Here is a 23,339-nt window from a genome sequence, read left to right as displayed (position 1 = left end):
GTTAACATTACATACATAGCACATGTGCTTTCATTACAAGGTCGCATTTTACCTCCCCCCACCGCGTAGCTACCCCCTCAACCCTCCCCTCTCCCCGTGGCTAACAGAGGGGAACATTTCTGTTCAGGCACAGGCAAACAGCCCAGCAGGAACGGGCACCTCTGAGTGTCCCCTGAAGAAAAGCACCCTATTTCAACCAGGTGACCATGAATGATATCTCACTCTCCTGAGGATAACACAGAGAGATAAAGAACGGATGTTGTTTGAACGCCAGCAAACATACACTGCAATGCTTTGTTGTACAATGATTCCCGAGTACGTGTTACTGGCCTGGAGTGGTAAAGTGTCCTACCATGGAGGACACAATAAGGCTGCCCTCCCCAGAAACCTTTTGCAAAGGCTTTGGGAGTACATCCAGGAGAGCCGCGAATGCCAGGGCAAATTAATCCTTTCACATGCTTGCTTTTAAACCATGTATAGTATTTTAAAAGGTACACTCACTGGAGGTCCCTTCTCCGCCTGTCGGATCCAGGAGGCAGCCTTGGGTGAGTTCGGGGGGTACTGGCTCCAGGTCCAGGGTGAGAAACAGTTCCTGGCTGTCAGGAAAACCGGTTTCTCTGCTTGCTTGCTGTGAGCTATCTACAACCTCCTCCTCATCATCGTCATCTTCTTCATCCCCAAAACCTGCTTCTGTGTTGCCTCCATCTCCATTGAAGGAGTCAAACAACATGGCTGGGGTAGTGGTGGCTGAACCCCCTAAAATGGCATGCAGCTCATCATAGAAGCGGAATGTTTGGGACTCTGACCTGGAGCGGCTGTTCGCCTCTCTGGTTTTCTGATAGGCTTGCCTCAGCTCCTTAAGTTTCACGTGGCACTGCTTCGGGTCCCTGTTATGGCCTCTGTCCTTCATGCCCTGGGAGATTTTGACAAAGGTTTTGGCATTTCGAAAACTGGAACGGAGTTCTGATAGCACGGATTCCTCTCCCCATACAGCGATCAGATCCCGTACCTCCCGTTCAGTCCATGCTGGAGCTCTTTTGCGATTCTGGGACTCCATCATGGTCACCTCTGCTGATGAGCTCTGCATGGTCACCTCTGCTGATGAGCTCTGCATGGTCACCTGCAGCTTGCCACGCTGGCCAAACAGGAAATGAGATTCAAAAGTTTGCGGTTCTTTTCCCGTCTACCTGGCTAGTGCATCTGAGTTGAGAGTGCTGTCCAGAGCGGATAGCTCCCGGAGGCCAATACCATCGAATTGTGTCCACAGTACCCCAAATTCGACCCGGCAAGGCCAATTTAAGCGCTAATCCACTTGTCAGGGGTGGAGTAAGGAAATCGATTTTAAGAGCCCTTTAAGTCGAAATAAAGGGCTTCATCGTGTGGACGGGTGCAGGTTTACATCGATTTAACGCTGCTAAATTCGACCTAAAGTCCTAGTGTAGACCAGGGCTTAGGTGCCACAAGGACTCCCCGTTGTTTTTTCTAGCACAATCACTTTATTAAAAACTTAAATGTAACTTACGGTACATCTGAACTATTGTCTGTGTCTGTGTTCTTTGGGAGCAAGAATTGGGTGTTCTCTTGTTTGTACAGCACTGAGTATGCCTGATAACTCTCAAATATATATATATATATATATATATATATATATATATAAAATATAAAACATAAGGTGCTATGACCAAAAATGAACAGAGTATTAAAAATCAGAAAATACTATACCATTGATTAATATACTACAGGAAGCTTTTTTATTAGTCTCTTTATTAATGCACCCATCTACCCTGTTTTCTTTGTTCTAATTTAATTACCCATTTAAAAATAGTTATGAACTACCTGTGTATTTCTGTGGCAAATAATAAAAAAAAAAAATCTCAACTACTGAGGAGGAAACTCATTTCAAGTGACCTGCTAAACTTTGGGAGAACTTCCCAGTTCCAAGCTGCCTGAAAAGAAGAGGCAACTAGCCTACAGGGGAGCTCTGCATGTCATATCAATGAATTGTGTGTGATAGCATAAACCTTTCAGACAGGGCCAAATGTCTAAAAATAAATCCACGACCTCCTAAAACATTTGCTGAAATGGTGGTGTAATATACTTGGGGAAAAAGGGGAAAAAGCCTTCTGCTCCTAGGAGAATAAAATTATACTTATAAGAAAGAAATCTTTTTTCTAAGTGTGACAAATCCAGACTTCAAAAAGCCTCTAATGGTAAACACACAGGTAGTTCGAGGCAAATGAAAGCCATCCTAAACCCATTTTGGACATCATAGATCAGATTAATCTCAGGTGCAATGCCATTAATGTAGAGCAAAGTTACATCTGGAATGAATTTGGCCCTGTGATAAATGAAGGGTGGGGGGAGCGGGGAGCTCCCTTTTATGGACACCCAGCTAGCCAGTTAGCTATAAAATCCGTTAGTAACTGTTCTCTACTTGCTTTACCTGTAAAGGGTTAAAAAAGTCCAAAGGTAAAGGAAGGGAGTGGGCACCTGACCAAAAGAGCCAATGGGAAGGCTAGAACTTTTTAAAATTGGGAAAAAACTTTCCCTTTGTGTCTGTTGTTGCTCTCCAGAAAAGAGGGGAACAGGGCAGCAGTTATGCTGTGAGAAGCTGAAGGCCAGGTATGAAAATCATCCGAATCATACCTAGAATTGCTTATTTGGAACACAGATGTGTAAACAGATCAGAAAATGTGTAGAAAGACTCGATTAGGTTTATTCTGCTTATTTCTTATGGCTTGTGGATTCCTCTGTGCTAACCCCAGATGCTTTTGTTGCTTGTAACCTTTAAGCTGAACCCCCAGAAAACTATTTTGGGTGCTTAAATTTTGGAATTGCTCTTTTAAAAATCAAGCAATAGCCTGAGTTTTCAGATGTATTTTCTTTCTTTTTGTTGTTAATAAAATGTACCTTTTTTAAGAACAGGATTTGTATTTTTGTGTCTTAAGAGGTTTGAGCACATGTTTTTTAGTTAGCTGGTGGCAACAGCTGATTTCTTTGTTTTCCTTTCTCAGTTCTTCCCCGGAGCAGGGGGTAGGTGAAAGGGCTTGAGGGTACCCCACAGGAAGGAATTCCCAAGTGCGCCTTCCTGGGTTCCAAGGGGTTTTGCATTTGGGTGGTGGCAGTATCCACCCATCGAAGGTCAGAGAGAAGCTGTAACCCTGGGAGTTTAATACAAGCCTGGAGTGGCCCGTATTAATTTTTAGAATCCTTGCGAGCTAATATGCTCAAACTAATATGTTCGTATTGTGTTGTGCATCAAACATAAGCTGTTTGTCTTCACTTTTGCAGCCTATCCCCACCCTACCTATCATCTTTCATTTACTATTGAGTTATCGACTCCTGCCTCCAACTGGCCAATGAGACAAGCCTCCATTGACCACTTGCTAATTTTTCAAACCAGCACGTTTGTGCTTTCACCCATGCTGCCCACTGCATTTGGAAAGAGCTCCCTATGAACATCCACAAAGCTACGTCATTATCCTCATTCAAATCCTTCCTCAAAATTCTCCTTTGGTTGATGCATACAAAAAAGTTCACAACAGTTAGGCTGCTCATGTGCTGTGACCACTGCCTATCATGCTGACTAATATTATCTCATTGTTTCCTTGTACCCCCATCTATCAGTATGTATTCATCTATTGTCTCTTGTCTTATACTTATGGTGTAAGCTTTTTCAGGCAGGGATTGTCTTTCTGTTCTGTGTCCATACAGTGCCTAGTTCAGTAGGTCCTGATCCATGACTAGGTATCCAAGGGGCAATAATAATACAATAATAATTTCCATGGTGCCAATGACTTCAGTTTGCCAAGTAAATGAACTTCAAGGCCTAGTTACTGGTCCACCTTATACCCATTTTTATAAGGGTAAAGTGGTACCATGAGGTCATCCTATATTCATCTGTAAAATTAAAGCACATATTGTCCTGCAAAGATTTTAATGTTCCTGTGGAATCTCTTCTCCATAAGTTTGATGCTAAATGTTCAGTGAGCTTATACTCAAAGTCCACCTAACTCTTTGTTTCTTATTTGTCTTTGTTTCTTCTATTCATCAGGCAATGCTGTTACTATAAGAGGACCACAACTAATGATATGTTTGACTGAATTTCACATTGCTATGACCTGGCTGGTCTCACTCATGTCAAGGCTCAGCTGATTTGAGCCAAGGCTGTTATCAAGGCCTTCCTCAGGGTTTTTTCCATCAGTCAGCTGTAAAACAGCTCCATGGCCCTCTCTCTACATGTTTACAAATGCACTATAGCTTGGATTTGGCCTTTGGGGGGCGGGGGGGGGAACGACTCATTTTGTACTGTACATGTTCTAAAAGCTTACAGCTAAGGCCCAGGAGCGAGAAATGTGCAACTTATCTTTAGAGAAGCAGAATTACAGGTAATTTTCCCTTTACAACAAATTCCCATGCATTATTCACTGATATGGACATCCAAGTAGGATGGAAATTTAATAACAATACTGAAATTCCACTCAGATTATTGACCCAGGCATTAAAAAATGAATGTTACACAAAATATCATAGCTCTCCTGCAGAACAACACAGCAAAAGAGTGAAACTCTTTTTGACTTTAGGCCTTGCAGAATCAAAAACTCAAATGCACACTGGTACATAATGCTAATGTCAAATGACTTGAAATGTCCTTCACTATTAAGTAATTCCTTAAGGAGTCAGAAGGTGGAAACCTAACAGTGAAAAAAGAGAAGAAAATGATAAGTAAAGACTTCAGATGACTCCATGCTTTCATTACAAGAGAGTCTACTTTAAACCTGAAGGGTGAAATCTTGGATCCATTGAAATCAATGGGGCAAGGATTTCATCCAAAATCTCTTTCCCTATGTGGCACAGTAGATTACTTGAACACACAGAATATGATGGTCAAAATTTTCGAAACTGGTTTTGAAGTTTGGCTCTTAAACCCATGTTGAGGCATTTAAGTGGCCTGATTTTCAAAATTGCCGAGCACTTATAGAATCATGGAAGTGAAGGGCTGGAAGAGATCTCTAGATGCCTCCTAGTCGAGCCCTATGCTGAGGCAGGACTACGTAAATGTAGACCATCCCTGACAGGTGTTTGTTCAACTTGTTCTAAAAGACCTTCAATGATGGCGATTCCACAACCTCGCTTGGAAGTCTATTACAGTGCTTAACTATCCTTATGGTTAGAAAGTTTTTCCTAATATCTAACCTAAATCTCCTTGCTGCAGATTAAGCTGATTACATCTTGGAGATAGAGAACATCTTGGATCTTCAATGGACACGGAGAACAATTGGTCACCATTTTCTTTATAACAGCTTTTAACATATTTGAAGACTCTTATCAGGTTACCTCTCTTTCCTGCCCCTCCATTGTCTTTTTTCTCAAGACTAAACATGCCATTTTTTTAACCTTTCCTCATAGATCAGGTTTTCTAAACACTTTATCATTTTTATTGCTCTTCTCTGGACTCTTTCCAGTTTGTCCATATTTTTCTTAAAAGTAAGGCACCCAGAACTGGAAACAATACTTCAGCTGAGGCATCACCAGTGCTGAGTAGAGCAGGACAATAACCTCCTATGTCTTACATACTCCTATTAATCTACAAGAGAATATTAGGCTTTTTAGCAACTATATCATATGGACGACTCGTATTCAATTTGTGATCCACTGTAACCCCTAGATCCTTTCAGTGGTACGGCTGCCTAGCCAGTTTCCCTCCATTTTGTAGTTGTGCATTTGATTTTTTTCTTCCTAAATATAGTACTTTGCACTTAGAGAGACAAGGTGGGTGAGGTAATATCTTTTATTGGACCAACTTCTGTTGGTGAGAGCACACTCTGCATCTTGAAATCTTGTCTCTCTCACCAATGAAGTTGGTCCAATAAAATATATTGCCTCACCCACCTTGTCTATCTAATATCATCGGACCAACACTGTTACAACTACACTGCATACTTTGCATTTGTCTTTATTGACTTTCATCTTGCTGATTTCAGACCAATTCTCCAATTTGTCAAGGTAGTTTTGAATTCTAATCCACAGTGCTAGCAGCCCCTCCCATCTGCAAATTTTAAAAGAACGCTCTTTACTGCATTATCCAAGTCATGAATTAAAATATTGAATAGTATTGGACCCAGGACAGACCCTGCAAAACCCCACTAGATATGTCCCCTGCATTTGACAATGGACCATTGATAACTACTCTTTGAGCGTGGTGTTTCAACCAGTTTTGCACCCACTTTATAGCAATTTCATCCTCTAGACAATATTTCCCTAGTTTGCTTATGAGACTTTCATATGGGACTGTGTCAAAAGCACTTGAAGAAGAACTGGGCTTATTTAGTCTGCAGAAAAGAAGAGTGAGGGGGGATCTGATAGCAGCCTTCAACTACCTGAAGGAGGGTTCCAAAGAGAATGGAGCTAGGCTGTTCTCAGTGGTGGCAGATGACAGAACAAGAAGCAACGGTCTCAAGTTGCAGTGGGGGAGGTCTAGGTTGGATATTAGAAAACACTATTTCACTAGGAGGGTGGTGAAGCACTGGAATGGGTTACCTAGGGAGGTGGTGGAATCTCCATCCTTAGAGGCTTTTAAGACCTGGCTTGCCAAAGCCCTGGCTGGGATGATTTATTTGGGGTTGGTCCTGCTTTGAGCAGGGGGTTGGACTAGATGACCTCCTGAGGTCTCTTCCAACCCTAATATTCTATGATTCTATGAAAGATTTTAGTTCATCCACCTTGTCCCTGTAATGGGAGAAGCAGACAGTTATGGTAAATCTAAATAAAGGAATACAGATGAGCAGAGCGCCTCTCATTAAAGTACATGAACTGGATGCATTATATCAAGGTGCTAAGTTTAACAATGCTGTCGGTTAAAGAGAGGAAGCAACTGCTATAAACTAAACACACTAAACTACAATTAAAGTATATCATTGCAAATATATAACTAACCACTGTGAAAACAGCCTTATGCCAACATGCCTACACATATCTAATTAAAATACTGCCTTAATTAAGTACTTATAATTTATCTGTTTTCTGCCCTTGAGGAGGGAGGATATTAACAGCTTTGGAGGAAGACTGCTTTGCCAAAGCTGCAACCATATGGCAGCAAACAGAGAATAGGGCCAGCCCAACAAGTCTTCCTATGTACAAAGAAAGTTTGATGTCTTTTAAGCCAAATTCTAGCAGAATTTACAAGCAGAAGCACACTGGAGGAGGAGAAGATTTCATGTTTGAGTATTGGTATCCCGTCATTTAGCATGTGCAGAACAGACGGGAGAAGGAGAGGAAGACTGACTCCTAACATCTGGGAAGCATGGGTGTGAAAAGCTCACCTACAGGCTACAGTATTATAGAATGTAGCATGAGCTCTTCTTGCTCTCATTCAGCTTCTTTGGCCATTGTCCCAACCTCACTCCATCCCTTCCCAATGGGAGAACCTAGTGCTGCTGTCTCCACTTTACACTCCCACTTCTTGTGCTCAAAAATGTGTTTGGTCCTTGCAGAGTGACAAGGTGGCTTGTTGCAATCTTTCCCCACCTGCAGCACACCCATTTGACTAGGAGCAATCCAGACTTTTAAAAAAGAATAGTGTGCGCTATTCTAAACACCTGCAGCCTGACTCTGGCAGGTGCAAAAGATAATGGGGAAATGTGGCTATGGATATGCCTTTTTGCAGTAAGGAGCACCACCTAGCACATTAGCCAGCCAAGCAGTTTATTGCTCAAGGGGATGCTGTGTCTATTAAGCTGCCTCTTGTATGCGTACACGGAATGTGAGAGAGAGGCTTCCTGCACCATTTCACACCCTCTTTCAGTACATCTAGGCAGGATCAATCACAACAACACTTATAACTATTAAACTGCAAAGGAACCACCACCTGTATCCCAACTATCCATACAAAAAGAAGAAGAGAGATTTTGGAGTCATCGTGGATAGTTCTCTGAGAACATCTGCTCAATGTGCAGTCGTAGTCAAAAAAAGCAAACAGAATGTCAGGAAGCATTAGGAAAGGGATAAATATTAAGACAGAAAATATCATAATGCCGCTAGGTAATTAAATAAACACCCAGACCTTGAATATTGCATGCAGTTCTGGTTGCTCCATCTAAAAAAAAAAGATATAATAGAATTGGGGTGAAAAATAGAGAATGGCAACAAAAATGATTACTGGTATGGAATAGCTTCCATATGAGGAAAGATTAAAAAAGGCTGGGATTGGTCAGTTTAGAAAAGAGACGACTAACGGGGGATATGATAGAGGTCTATAAAGTCATGAATGGTGTGGAGAAAGTGAATAATTATTCACCTAACGTTATTTACCCCTTTCACCTAACACAAGAACCAGGAGTCACCCAATGAAATTAATAGGCAACAGGTTAAAACAAACAGAAGGAAGTACTTCTTCACACAACATACAGTCAACCTGTGGAACTCAGTGCCAGGGTATGTTCTGAAGGCCCAACCCATAATTGAGTTAAAAAAAGTAGATAAGTTCATGGAGGATAGGTCCATCAATGGTTATTAGCCAAAATGGTCAGGGACACAACCCCATGCTCTGTGTGTCCTCAAAACTCAGATTGCCAGAAACTGGGATTGGATGGCAGGGGATTGATCACTTTATAAATTGCCCTGTTCTGTTCCTGCCCTCTGAAGCATCTGGGACCAGACGCTGTTGGAAGACAGGATACTAGGTTATATGGACCACTGGTCTGACCCACTATGGCTATTCTTATGTTCTTCAAACTTGCTTTGATGTGGAACCATCCAGGATTTGCCTAACTCATCACTCATTTAAATACTAGATCCCTGAAGCATTCTGATTTCTAGTATGATGTACTTCCTATTCCTTGTGTTCAAGAGCCATTTCTCCCCAAAGTGGCTAAGTCTCTTAGTTATTCCCTTTCAAGTAACTTTCAGAAATAAACAAACTCTGAGCCCCATATCTCTGCATTGCTGCTGGGCAACCATGAATCTCTCATTAATCTGGAAACACTACTCTGCACTCCTTGAAAGAAAAAATTATGTAGAAAAATTTGCTTATAATCAGGCAAAAGAAAATGTGAATTTGAACTTTATTATTAATTATTATTATTATTTTACAGGGAAGTGCAGATGGTTGATATTTCAGCTTATTTGCTTTTCTAAAGACTTGCAGGATGTATATTACTTATCAAATTTAAGTATCTTGTCTGCCAAAAAAACAGACAGCTATTTAGTTGATTAAACTCCACCTCTCGATTGGCTGCAGTTAACTCACGTTATCATAATAATCATCATAGCGCAGATTTATATTTAGCCATTCTATTATTAATGCAAGTCATATTTCATACACAAAAAATATAATTCAATGAAAGTGAGATACTATGCAATATCAAAACCCTTTCATACTTGTTAAACAAGTGTACGTGTGTGTAAATTTCATTTAACTGCTGTCTCTACTAACATATATTGAAATTACGATAGCATAGTAACAAATGAAGACAAATAAAAATGAAGTGTGCCATTTCATATTACATTTCAGAGTGTGTATTATTTGAATGTTTATTGATTGTTAAATTAAATTAGTAGAAAAGAAAACTGATGTTTCCTGAAAATTATACTAAATAACCTAACCAGTTTCAAACAAATGAACGAAACATTGTCAGAAATCTTTCTGACTTCTACAGTGAACTCTAAATAGTAATTCACCATTTTCAGTCTGCATCTCTGAAACTCTCTTACAAAGGCATTTAAATAAAACTACAGATTTGCTATATCTATGAAATTTAGAAAATTATTTTAAAATGAGTTTATATAAAACAATTGTCACTTAATATTACATTAATTTTCCTATATAAATATAGGCTTGAGCCTCATGACTGGTTGAGCTGAGTGCAGTGCAGGACCTGGGAGAGGAAAGACATGATGGCTTTCCTCTGCCTTTGTGCATGACTTGAACTTGGGTCTCCTACAACATTCTAGGTGAGTGCCCTAACTATGAAGCTGTAGAGTCATATTCCCACACTCTATCCACTGATCTAAAGCTTATAAGGAAAGCAGCAGCAACACCACCCCTTCCTCCAGCTGTTTTGTGAATTCTTTGCTTTGCCCTTGTCAAAACACCTGAAAATCTAAATTATTTTTTGGGGTCAAAACGAAACATTTCATTTTGACATTACTGAAAAAATTTGACTTTTTTGGTTCGGCTCAAACATCTGGCAAACTCGACATGAATTTGTGAAAAGTTTCAGTCAACCTGAAACTGCACTGTTTGATGAATAAACTATTTGTCTGAAAATTTTCATTCATCTCTAATTATTTATTATTTGTTTTACTGTAGTTCCTAGTAGCCTCAGCCACAGACCAGGACCTTGTTGTGGTCGGAGCTGCACAAAACAGCAAAGAGACAGGCCAAAGTAGAAGATATTGCTAGCATTCAAATTAAATCTCATTCAGATACAATAGTTTTAAAAGATTTAATCATATCATATCAAATATATATATATATATATATATATATATATATAATATATATATATATAAAAAGAGATCTTGGAAATGTTAGAGTATGTAGTAAGAATTGTTTAATATCAATGAGATCTTGCTGTTTCTTTATATGCTTTTTGGATATACAGGATGACTCTGTGATGAGTTCTCCCTGCTAAACTAGTTTTTTCCCCTTTACTCCTTTCTAGATGGCTCTCTCCCTGCATGCATTCTTTGAAGCAATACAGTAAAAGCCAGCTGTTTGATTTTAGAGGCGTTTCTGTCTTGTACACTGGAATTTCTTGAAAAAAGGTGCCATTATTACACCCTCTAAGATGCAGGTAAATCAAACAATGTTCTTTCTGTGTATGTTTTTTAAAAAGCATAACCTTATCTAGCTGAAGTCTTTTTCAAATTTAATGTGTAAGGAAAGGTGAATTCAAACTGGAGCAGGTGCAAGGAAAGGCTTCTAGGATGGTCCGAGGAATGGAAAAATCTACCTTATGAGAGGTTTCAGAGTAACAGCCGTGTTAGTCTGTATTCGCAAAAAGAAAAGGAGTACTTGTGGCACCTTAGAGACTAACCAATTTATTTGAGCATAAGCTTTCGTGAGCTACAGCTCACTTCATCGGATGCATACTGTGGAAAGTGTAGAAGATCTTTCATACACACAAAGCATGAAAAAAATACCTCCCCCCACCCCACTCTCCTGCTGGCAATAGCTTATCTAAAGTGATCACTCTTCTTACAATGTGTATGATAATCAAGGTGGGCCATTTCCAGCACAAATCCAGGTTTTCTCACCCCCCCCGCCCCCACACACAAACCCACTCTCCTGCTGGTAATAGCTTATCTAAAGTGACCACTCTCCTTACAATGTGTATGATAATCAAGGTGGGCCATTTCCAGCACAAATCCAGGGTTTAACAAGAATGTCTGAGGAACAGTGGGGGCGGGAGGGGGGGGGTTAGGAAAAAACAAGGGGAAATAGGTTACCTTGCATAATGACTTAATGCCACTCCCAGTCTCTATTCAAGCCTAAGTTAATTGTATCCAATTTGCAAATGAATTCCAATTCAACAGTTTCTCGCTGGAGTCTGGATTTGAAGTTTTTTTGTTGAAGAATTGCAACTTTCATGTCTGTAATCGCGTGACCAGAGAGATTGAAGTGTTCTCCGACTGGTTTATGAATGTTATGATTCTTGACATCTGATTTGTGTCCATTTATTCTTTTACGTAGAGACTGTCCAGTTTGACCAATGTACATGGCAGAGGGGCATTGCTGGCACATGATGGCATATATCACATTGGTGGATGTGCAGGTGAACGAGCCTCTGATAGTGTGGCTGATGTTATTATGTTTCTGAGGCTGTGGATGGATACTCTCATAAAAAACCAACCTTCCATACAAACTTCCTCGTGGCTGGACTTTACTAAAACTAGACAAGCCATTTACAACACACACTTTGCTTCTCTACAAAAGAAAAAGGACACTAAACTTTCTAAACTACTACATGCCACAAAGGGCCACAGCAATGGTTCCCTCAACCCACCCAGCAATATTGTTAACCTATCCAACTATACTCTCAGCCCAGCAGAAGCTGCTGTCCTATCTCGGGGCCTCTCCTTCTGCCCCTCCACCCCCATGAACATGATACAGTTCTGTGGTGACCTAGAATCCTATTTTCGACGTCTCCAACTCAAGGAATGTTTCCAACATACCTCTGAACAACATACTAATCCACAGAGACCTCCCTACCAACACTACAAAAAGAAGGATTCTGGGTGGACTCCTCCTGAAGGTTGAAACAGCAGATTGGACTTCTACATAGAGTGCTTCCGCCGACATGCACGGGCTGAAATTGTGGAAAAGCAGCATCACTTGCCCTACAACCTCAGCCGTGCGGAACACAATGCCATCCACAGCCTCAGAAACAACTCTGACATCATAATCAAAAAGGCTGACAAAGGAGGTGCTGTTGTCATCATGAATAGGTCGGAATATGAACAAGAGGCTGCTCGGCAGCTCTCCAACACCACTTTCTACAAGCCATTACCCTCTGATCCCACTAAGAGTTACCAAAAAAAAACTACAGCATTTGCTCAAGAAACTCCCTGAAAAAGCACAAGACCAAATCTGCACAGACACACCCCTGGAACTCCGACCTGGGGCATTCTATCTGCTACCCAAGATCCATAAACCTGGAAATCCTGGGCGCCCCATCATCTCAGGCATTGGCACCCTGACAGCAGGATTGTCTGGCTATGTAGACTCCCTCCTCAGGCCCTACGCTACCAGCACTCCCAGCTACCTTCGAGACACCACTGACTTCCTGAGGAAACTACAATCCATCGGTGATCTTCCTGATAACACCATCCTGGCCACTATGGATGTAGAAGCCCTCTACACCAACATTCCACACAAAGATGGACTACAAGCCATCAAGAACACTATCCCCGATAATGTCACGGCTAACCTGGTGGCTGAACTTTGTGACTTTGTCCTTACCCATAACTATTTTACATTTGGGGACAATGTATACCTTCAGATCAGCGGCACTGCTATGGGTACCCGCATGGCCCCACAGTATGCCAACATTTTTATGGCTGACTTAGAACAACGCTTCCTCAGCTCTCGTCCCCTAACGCCCCTACTCTACTTGCGCTATATTGATGACATCTTCATCATCTGGACCCATGGAAAAGAAGCCCTTGAGGAATTCCACCATGATTTCAACAATTTCCATCCCACCATCAACCTCAGCCTGGTCCAGTCCACACAAGAGATCCACTTCCTGGACACTACAGTGCTAATAAACAATGGTCACATAAACACCACCCTATACTGGAAACCTACTGACCGCTATTCCTACCTACATGCCTCCAGCTTTCACCCTGACCACACCACACGATCCATCGTCTACAGCCAAGCTCTGCGATACAACCGCATTTGCACCAACCCCTCAGACAGAGACAAACACCTACAAGATCTCTATCAAGCATTCTTACAACTACAATACCCACCTGCGGAAGTGAAGAAACAGATTGATAGAGCCAGAAGAGTTCCCAAAAGTCACCTACTACAGGACAGGCCTAACAAAGAAAATAACAGAACGCCACTAGCCGTCACCTTCAGCCCCCAACTAAAACCCCTCCAACGCATTATTAAGGATCTACAACCTATCCTGAAGGATGACCCAACACTCTCACAAATCCTGGGAGACAGGCCAGTCCTTGCCTACAGACAGCCCCCCAACCTGAAGCCAATACTCACCAACAACCACATACCACACAACAGAACCACTAACCCAGGAACCTATCCTTGCAACAAAGCCCGTTGCCAACTGTGCCCACATATCTATTCAGGGGACACCATCACAGGGCCTAATTACATCAGCCACACTATCAGAGGCTCGTTCACCTGCACATCCACCAATGTGATATATGCCATCATGTGCCAGCAATGCCCCTCTGCCATGTACATTGGTCAAACTGGACAGTCTCTACGTAAAAGAATAAATGGACACAAATCAGATGTCAAGAATCATAACATTCATAAACCAGTCGGAGAACACTTCAATCTCTCTGGTCACGCGATTACAGACATGAAAGTTGCAATTCTTCAACAAAAAAACTTCAAATCCAGACTCCAGCGAGAAACTGTTGAATTGGAATTCATTTGCAAATTGGATACAATTAACTTAGGCTTGAATAAAGACTGGGAGTGGCTAAGTCATTATGCAAGGTAACCTATTTCCCCTTGTTTATTCCTCCCCTCCCCTTCCCCCCCCCCACTGTTCCTCAGACGTTCTTGTTAAACCCTGGATTTGTGCTGGAAATGGCCCACCTTGATTATCATACACATTATAAGGAGAGTGGTCACTTTAGATAAGCTATTACCAGCAGGAGAGTGGGTTTGTGTGTGTGGGGGGGGGTGAGAAAACCTGGATTTGTGCTGGAAATGGCCCACCTTGATTATCATACACATTGTAAGAAGAGTGATCACTTTAGATAAGCTATTGCCAGCAGGAGAGTGGGGTGGGGGGAGGTATTTTTTTCATGCTTTGTGTGTATAAAAGATCTTCTACACTTTCCACAGTATGCATCCGATGAAGTGAGCTGTAGCTCACGAAAGCTTATGCTCAAATAAATTGGTTAGTCTCTAAGGTGCCACAAGTACTCCTTTTCTTTTTACCTTATGAGAGGAGATTCAAAGAGCTTGACTTGGGTAGCCTAACCAAAAGAAGGGTGAGGGGAGAAATGATTGCTCTTTATAAACACATCAGAGGGATAAATACCAGGGAGGGAGAGGAGTTATTTTCGTGCCAATGTTGGCAACAATGTATCCAACAAATGGATATAAACTGGCCATCAACAAATTTAGGCTTGAAATTAGACAAAGATTTCTAAGTTTCAGAGGAGTAAAGTTCTGGAACAGTCTTCCAGTGGGAGCAGTGGGGGCAAAAAACCTCACTGGCTTCAAGACTGAGTGTGATATATTTATGGAGGTGATGGTATGATGAGACTGCCTATGACATGTAGCTGATCTGTGACTGCTATCAGCCGGTGATGAGACATTAGATGGAGAAAGCTCTGAGTTACTACAGAGAATTCTTATAAAGTGAAAATTGTAATGGTGATGCTGTTTGTAGCAAGCTCTGAAAGAGACTAGCACTTCTTTAAAGGTAGCTTTGTTTGCATTAAAGATGGTTAGATTAGAAAAATGTGGTCTTACTTTGTTCATTTGTATACTTCTGATTCTTCACTGATGGTGGAATTATATAATGGAGCTCAGCTGAACTTACACGGATAAAGAAAAGGCGGTACAGGAAAAGCTGAGTTGTCAGCCAGCTGCAAACTGAAAGGAAGGAAGCTGAGACCCACAGAGGCTCTTTTGGAACAGAAGAGTGAAGAACATAGTAGATCTCCTGTCAGTTGAAAGGGCTGGAGAACCAAATGTCACATGTGAGTGTCAGGAAAAAGAGTATGGAACATAGTGGCCACTGATAAGGCAGAAAGCACATGTGCTTGATGGCCAGAATTATTGGGAGGCTTTCCTGACACAATTTAAAAAAATCACAGGGAAAATCAATGTCTGATCACAAGAAGTGATGGGAGCCTATCTGCACATAACTAAGCTATGTAACCCTATGTGCCTTTTAGCATTTCTTTTGTTGTTCCCTTTCCCCTATCCCCCCATTTTTTTTTGTGTTTCTTCATATCGAGGCTCTGATTTTGATTGAGATCTCTGAATGCTACTATAGTCCAAAATACTAACAATCATTGTCATCCTGGCTGGAGAAGCCTTACCATAGCTTAAGAAACACTGTCTAGAGATCCTCTACCCATATAGCTTATCCTCTACCATAGCTTAAGAAACACTGTCTAGAGGTCCTCTACCCATAATTCTACTTCAGAGCATTACAAATTCTAGAAAGTCAGCACAACATGCCTTTTCAGTCTCTTAATTTCACCTTCCTGGTTTTTCCACCGTACTGATCATTCTCTTCCAGAAACAAATCTGCATGTGCGGTGTACTTTTTTGTACCCATATTTGCATTCAAGTATGTTATTTCCCCAGATTTTTCCCAGATTTCCTTTTTATTGACTAGCAATTACTTCTGCCTAATTAATAAGCTGCATAGTCTCATCTAGTATAGACATCAGTATTGCTCCATGAAATAGCTTGCTATTAGAATACTCTGTTTTATTTTACCTAAATGATCAAATGCATAATCCCTGCCCAATACAGGCACGTATTACTCCATGGAAGAGCCAGCAGGGATTTTCCAGTAGTGGTGTGGCACCAAGCTCTTTCCCAAATATCAAATCACTCCACATGAAACGCTTTCTTCCACCAGCACTGGGAGTTGAAATGATAAATAATTTCTAAAATCTGATCTCTCAGCTCAGTAACATAGATTTATACTGACATGTCAACATGGTAGCTATGACTTAGACATCTCAGGTTTGTCTATACTAGGGAAAGTTTGAAAAATTTCCCACTATTTCTAACACCAGTCTCTGACTGTCAGCACAAGCTGTCAGCACCATTTTCAGCAGTGTCGAAGATTTGCTCCAAGCAGGGTTAGATAACATGGTGCTTAAAACAGTGTCACCAGCTGGTAGGCTGTCTACACTAGGGATCCCAACACTGGCAACAAAGACTCATCTGAATGAGTTTTAAAATTTTTCCCTATTGAAGACAATACCTTTTCCCTATTGAAGACAAGAACTTTTTCTCTGCTAAGGTTTCAAAACAACATTAATGATTCCAATATGCCATTTATAGTGATGATTCTGGAATAGCTGGCATATTGCATCTGTGAAAGTGAATGAAACAAATTCTGTCCACTGGTATGAAAATAAATATAAGATGATTTCAACATATTGGGTTACTTAGCAGACTTCTATCATCAATTTTCCTATGTGTCCTAAAAGCCAGCGTATTAAGTAATATTTAGAAAAGAAAAGAAAGATTTTCTTTCTTACCTGCAGTATCATCATTCATCTCCTCTAGCCCGGTGTTAATTCCAGCATCTATGGAACTCATTATTTTATCAATCTGCAAGAGAGAAAGCAGGAAAATCTCATAAACTCAACTATTGTATTTTATTTCAATTTTTCAAATACCGAAACTAGGGCATTATTATTGTTATAAAAACAATAATAGAGTCTAGAAGATCGCAAAGAAAAATGTAAAGGGCAACTTCTTCACAGTTGAATTTTTCTTTTTCTTTTTTCTTGTCCTATTCACAAGCTCCTATTCACATATAACTGTATCAGTATACTTTCAACTACTTTGTCATACTTTAGATATATGTAATATGAATAATGAAAAAGTTAAGATACATAAATGGTGACAATTTAGCGTAACAAACAGAAGGTTAAGGGGTGAATTGATCACAGTTTATAAGAACAAAAATTTGATAATAGACTCCTCAGTGTAGCAGACAAAGGTATAACAAGATCCAATTCAGACTGGAAATAAGACACAAATTTTGAGCTGTGAGAATAATTAACCATTTGGATCGACTTTCCAAGATGGATTCTACATCACTAGCAATTTTAAAATCAAGGTTTGATGTTTTTCTAAAAAATATGCTCTAATTTATTAAGGAATTAATTCATGGAAGTTCTATGAACTGTATTATACAGGAGGACAGACTAGATGAAGACAATAGCCCCTTTTGCCTTTATATCTATGAAATGGGAACATAATTTATAGGCGGCAATGAAGCACTGAGTTGTTTGATGATGTTTGTAAGCCATTAGTGGACTATATAAACAGCAATGCTAATTGTTCATCCAGAGCACTCATTATAGGCTATTGGCTCCTCAGCTGTCACCTCTCTTGCATGGAGACCTGCTTCTCTTTCCCACTTCACTGGGGTTTTCCAGACTGTATGGTTCCTTGCCTACACTGTGATATTCTCAGCAAGCCAGAATGCCTAAAGAGGCCAGCATCTGTGCTTTGCTTTCTCTCTGAAGGCTTATGAACAGCGTAATTGACAGTAGTTATACATCACCACATGGCCCTGTATAAATAAGCACATTTATTCTTAAGGTAAAAAGCATTACACAGAAAACATAAAAACAAAAAAATCCCTGGCCCACAATGATATGTAAACTTAATACAGTAAGATCTCCCAAAGATATTGCAGGAAGTTGACATATTTGTCACACTAATGGATAGAGATATTGGTTTGGGTTATTAAGCACCACCTCGCCTGTTCATTTAAAATTGTAGGGTAATTTTCTGAATCCTCTATTTATTTGTTTGTTTGTTTTTCGAAGCCTACTGATGGAAAATATAATTGTGCCTACTGTGGCGTGATATGGGTTGTGAGGCCATATTGGATTCCTTGCAAGATGCCTTTGCACGTTTGTTAATTTGTAGGTTTTTACTAGTTTCAGAGATTCCAAGGCCAGAAGGACCACTGTGATCCTGTAGTCTGACCTCCTGCATAACACAAGCCATCCACAGAATTTCTCCAAAAGCATGTCATTTAGAAAAAAAACCCCAATCTTGATTTAAAAATTGCCAGTGGTGGAGAATCCACTATAAGCCTTGGTTAATTGTTCCACTGATTAATTACTCTCACTGTTAAAAAAATGAATTATTTCCAGTCTCAGTTTGTCTAGCTTCAGATTCCAGCCACTGGATTGTTTTCTCTGCTAGACTGAAAAGCCCATTATTAAATATGTGTTCACTATGTTGCTACTTATAGACTGTAAAAATCTTTTCTTTGTTAAGCTAAATAGATTCAGTTCTGTGACTCTATCACTATAAGGTATGTTCTTTAGTTCTTTAATCATTCTCATGACTCTTCTCTGAACCCTCTCCAATTTATCACCATCCTTCTTGAATTGTGGGCACCAGAACTGGACATAGTATTCTAGTGGCAGTCACACCAGTGCTGAACACAGCAGTAAAATAACCTCTCTACTACTATGTGAAATTCCCCTATTTATGCATCCAATTATTGTATTAGCTCTTTGGGCCACAGCGTTGAACTGGGAGCTCATTTTCAGCTGATTATCCACCACAACCTCAAAATCTTTTTCAGAGACACTGTTTGCCAGGATAGAGTCCCCCATCCTGTAAATATGGCCTACTTTCTTTGTTCCTACACGTATACATTCAGCAGTATTAAAGCCCACCTTGTTTGCTTGCGCCCAATTTACCAAGCAATCCAAATCACTATGTATAAGTGACCCGTCTGTCGTCTGTATAATTTACGACTCCCCAATTTTTATGTCATCTGAAAATCTTATCAGTGATGATTTTATATTTTCTTTCAGATCATTGATAAAAATGTTAAAGGGCATAGAGCCACGACCCAGTCTCCACTAGAAACACGCCCGCTCAATGACATTTTGAGATCTATCAGTTAGCCAGCTTTTAATCCATTTAATGTGTTCCATTTTAATTTTAAATTGTTGTAGTTTTTAAAACAAAATGTCATGCAACACCAAGTCAAACCCCTTACAGAAGTATATTACATCAACATTATTACCTGTATCAACCACACTTGTAATCTCATAAAAAAGAGACATCAAGTTAGTTTGACAGGATCTATTTTTAATAAACCTGCGTTGATTTTGATTAACTATATATCCTCCTTGAAGTCTTCATTAATTTAATCCTATATTCTTCCCCCTGCCCCCTTCCAAGAAAGACCATAAAACAAAAAAGTGGGTCCAAGGGTTGGCACAGTACAATAAGTGAGAAAGCATGATGACAATAAGTAAAAAGTGTTTGGAAATAGAATAATTTTTTGTTTATTTGTTCATATATTTAATGTTAGGAAAGAGTTCTACCTTTTCCTATGTGATAATACCAGTGACAGGAGAAAAATCAGAGAGATGATATAAAAATCCCAGCATCTGCAATTTTAGAACCACTACACAATTTTTGGTAAATGAAGTTTTCGTTTTTAAAAGGTCAAATTTTGATCTCAGTAACTTCATGATTTCCCTAAAATGTATACCAGTGACTGAGATTATGATGTGACTCTAAGCATCTTTTCATCGAGAAGATATAGCTTTCACAATTCAAGCCACCTTGTTGGGACTCTATTAAATCAGCTGTAAAAGTGACCTGCAACAACCTTTTTAAAAATTGAGTTTTTTTCTGAGACAAAAGCAGCGTGTGAAAGTTCTGGGGTTCTCTTCAATTTTTTTCTGCCTTTTTAATGTTTTTAAATACCCTGGAGCTTGTCTCCACTGGAGGTAGCTCATGTAGTAGCATTACAGTGCAAACTGTGAGGGTAGATGACAGAGGTGCACTGGTGTAAAAATGACCTGCACCAGAAAATGGCTTAGCCCAGTTTCAAACCCTTGTGTGCAAAAGAAGCAAAGAAAACAAGCAAACAAAAGCTGAATGTAGACAAGCTTTAGAATATCAATCTCTGTCGTCCTTGGTTTTGCTAGAGGAGCTAATGGAGATCTCTGAGAGTATGCACTGTTAGTTTTTACATTTTAATTGAAAAGAAGTGGTGGCATAGCTTTAACTAAAATGTTCTCTCTCTATAATGTTAGTCAGTCATTGACATCAAATAGGTGATAACATTTTTTTAAATAATCTTTAAACAGGGACTAAAAGGCTTCCCCTCTCAACTACTCAGTTTTCACCCTCTTGAATCTTGTACTATCATCACTTTGCTAGTCATTAGAGAATCTTCTAGGAAAGATAGGACATAAATTTCTAATTTTGAAAAACAAGCTTTAAAAAGTAAATCAAACCAAACCAAACACCAAAACCCCTCGACACCTTTCATGCTGTCTTTATAGATCATAAAACGAGGGGTGTGTATGTGGAGAGAGATACTCCCCTTTTGCAGCTTACCTTTAAAGAAAGGCGACTGCAGCTACACAACAGTTGCAATATTTCAAATGTCCCCCTCTCCCAACTCATTCACCACAATAAGATGGGAACTTCAGTGGCTACTGGGGACAATTTATATGTTTAACATTTAGCACAGCAGTAAGGAAAAAACTCAATTAGAGTAAAGATGCTATAAAAATATTGAAAACTTGAAACCAAATTCTGAAACTACAGAAAAATGTCCTTCAAACGCATCACAAAAGCAGCATTAACCTGTACCCACATCCCAGATCAAAACAGCCCCAAGCACAGCTCCCCTCCAACACCCACTTATTCCTGCCAGGACCAGGAACATATGAAGTGCTGTGTACAAGGGCAATCGACTGTCAGAGGATGTGTTATACATCAAGGGCTTATGGAAACTCAACAGGTTTTGTTCCACTTAAAAAAGTGGGATCTACAGATTTTTCATATCTGCCATTCTCTATTGTCCCTTGTGGGCATTAACTGGTGCCCTAAAGAGACAAATGGAAATAATCAAAAAGCACAGAAATAGCAAGGAAGAGCAGCAATAAGAAGATATTTTATCAAGTTTATAAACTCCAGTAATGAAGAGGTTTAGTAGGATATAATATGTGCTTTCTCCTGAACATCACAGAAAGTTACAGGATTACTTCTGGTTGACTTAATTTCCCATGGAAACAATAGACTCTGCTAAGTGTTTGTCATTGAGAGCAAAAGTGGATTCCATTTTGTCCCAGCTGTCAAACCACTATGTATTTATTACCCCATGATACACATTCCCTGAGGATTTGTTGTTGGGCATATTCACTTTGTAATTTCTTCCCTCAGTAACTTTGAAAAGAGAATAGTTCCTTCACGATTTTATGCATTTGTTTGTGTGTAAAGTGACCAAAGACTTACTTCTTCCCATTCTGAAGTGAAGGATGGTGCTCTTTCAGAATTTCCTTTAGAATTTTGTTGGCTTGGCGTGGGTTCACTCCAGCTGCTTCCTGCTTTTTTCCCATTAGGTGGATAGGAGATGAGATTAGAGTCAGACTTTGAAACATTTTTGGATAAATGCATTTCAAGCAACGTCTTTGGCAAAGATCGAATCCTCCCAAGTGTGCATGCTCGCTCCACAAATCCCCCAGCAGTAATAACCCATTGCTCGCCTATTCTTGTTTTTGTGCCAACCAATGTGTGATTTTCTAATGGATTAATTTTAGTATGAAATATGGTTCTGTTTACAACTTGTGGTTTTTTTTTCTTAGCTGGAGGATCAGGGCTGTTTTCCTGCTGTTGTACTGTGTTCTTGTTTAAACTGCTTTCCAGTAGATCGCTGCAATGGTTTGCTTTACTATATAGTTGAAGTGGATTTTCAGGTGGGTCACATGCAGGTGACGACCCATGAAGTAGACCAGCAAATTGCTCAGCGGGGTATCCTTTGGGAAGCTTGTTTTCAGTGGATGTTTCTTGCTGACAAAGATTCTCTGCAAAATAGTAAGGGGTTTTTTTGTTTATAATTTTCATCAAATATCTTTAAAAACCATACTGGTCCTAACACAGGATTATTTTTGGTATGCTCTTTCGCACTTAAATATGTATGGAAACAGAAGCTTGATATTTCCTATCTTAGCAGTCATGCACTGGTTTATTGTTAATCTGTTAGAAAACTACATTTTGTTTTTTTCTTGATAAATTTGATTAATTGGTCGGCTTTGGTTGGAAAATAAACATGAACACCTCGGGAGTGCTGTAAATAAGAGCTAGTAGAAAGGGGAATTGTTAAGGTACTAATGGTCATTTTTATCTATTAACTTGATGATTTCTCTAAATTTGCTATTGAGAAGAAATAGGTACAAACTATATAATCTGGTATAAACTACATTATCTGTGTACACTTGTATGTGGTAAAATGCATGTGCAACTATGATTGACAGAGATATTGTACTGTCAATAATTACTCTTTCTACAGCCTAGTTAGTAACTTTGCATCTAAACTAGGATTAATTTTTCCTGACAACAGCTAAAGAACAGTTCTGGATTTTGTTTTTATTTCTTGCAAATCTGCAAGAACAGTTTCAAAATAACAGCAGCCATTGTATAAAAAAAAAAAGAAAAAAAAAGAATAGGAAATCAAATACATTTTATTGTCTCCAAAGTATCCCATGTCTCTTCTCTTTTTACAATAAGCTTTCTGTATGGTTCGGTACAAAACACACTTTTTTAGCAACCACTAGGAATGTATTTGCCCTAATAAACCTGTATCTACACAGACCAAGAGAAAGGACTGAGGGTTTCTCCACACACAAAAGTTGTACTGCTTTCACTATACTGGTAAAGTTAAAGCAGTACCACCCCCTTAATATGGATGCAGTTATAGCAGTGAAAGATGCGCCTTATTATTCCTGGTGCTTTTATACCAGTATAACTGTGGCTACACTAAGGTTGTACCTGTATAACTATTTCAGTTAAAAACCGAACCAAATATCACCCCCCTAATGGAAATAATTGTATCAGCGTAAAAACTGTATGTAAAAACCTTTAAAGT

General features: G+C 39.7%; 1 protein-coding gene across 7 annotated transcripts in view; it reads right to left on the bottom strand.

The window, feature by feature from the left end:
- ANKS1B (ankyrin repeat and sterile alpha motif domain containing 1B) overlaps positions 1–23,339 on the bottom strand; it is a 749,199-nt gene that overhangs the window by 335,655 nt on the left and 390,205 nt on the right. For all 7 annotated transcript variants that reach the window (XM_074941837.1, XM_074941834.1, XM_074941833.1 and 4 more), the window contains 2 exons: positions 21,710–22,278; positions 16,948–17,020 (listed from right to left, as the gene is read on the bottom strand). In XM_074941837.1, coding sequence (XP_074797938.1) covers positions 16,948–17,020; positions 21,710–22,278 — 642 coding nt within the window. The remainder of the gene's footprint in view (positions 1–16,947; positions 17,021–21,709; positions 22,279–23,339) is intronic.

Source organism: Natator depressus, chromosome 1, assembly GCF_965152275.1.
Source record: "Natator depressus isolate rNatDep1 chromosome 1, rNatDep2.hap1, whole genome shotgun sequence".
Lineage (NCBI taxonomy): Eukaryota > Metazoa > Chordata > Testudines > Cheloniidae > Natator > Natator depressus.
The sequence above is the reverse complement of the archived record's forward strand: the minus strand, read 5'-3'. Positions and strand labels throughout refer to the sequence as shown.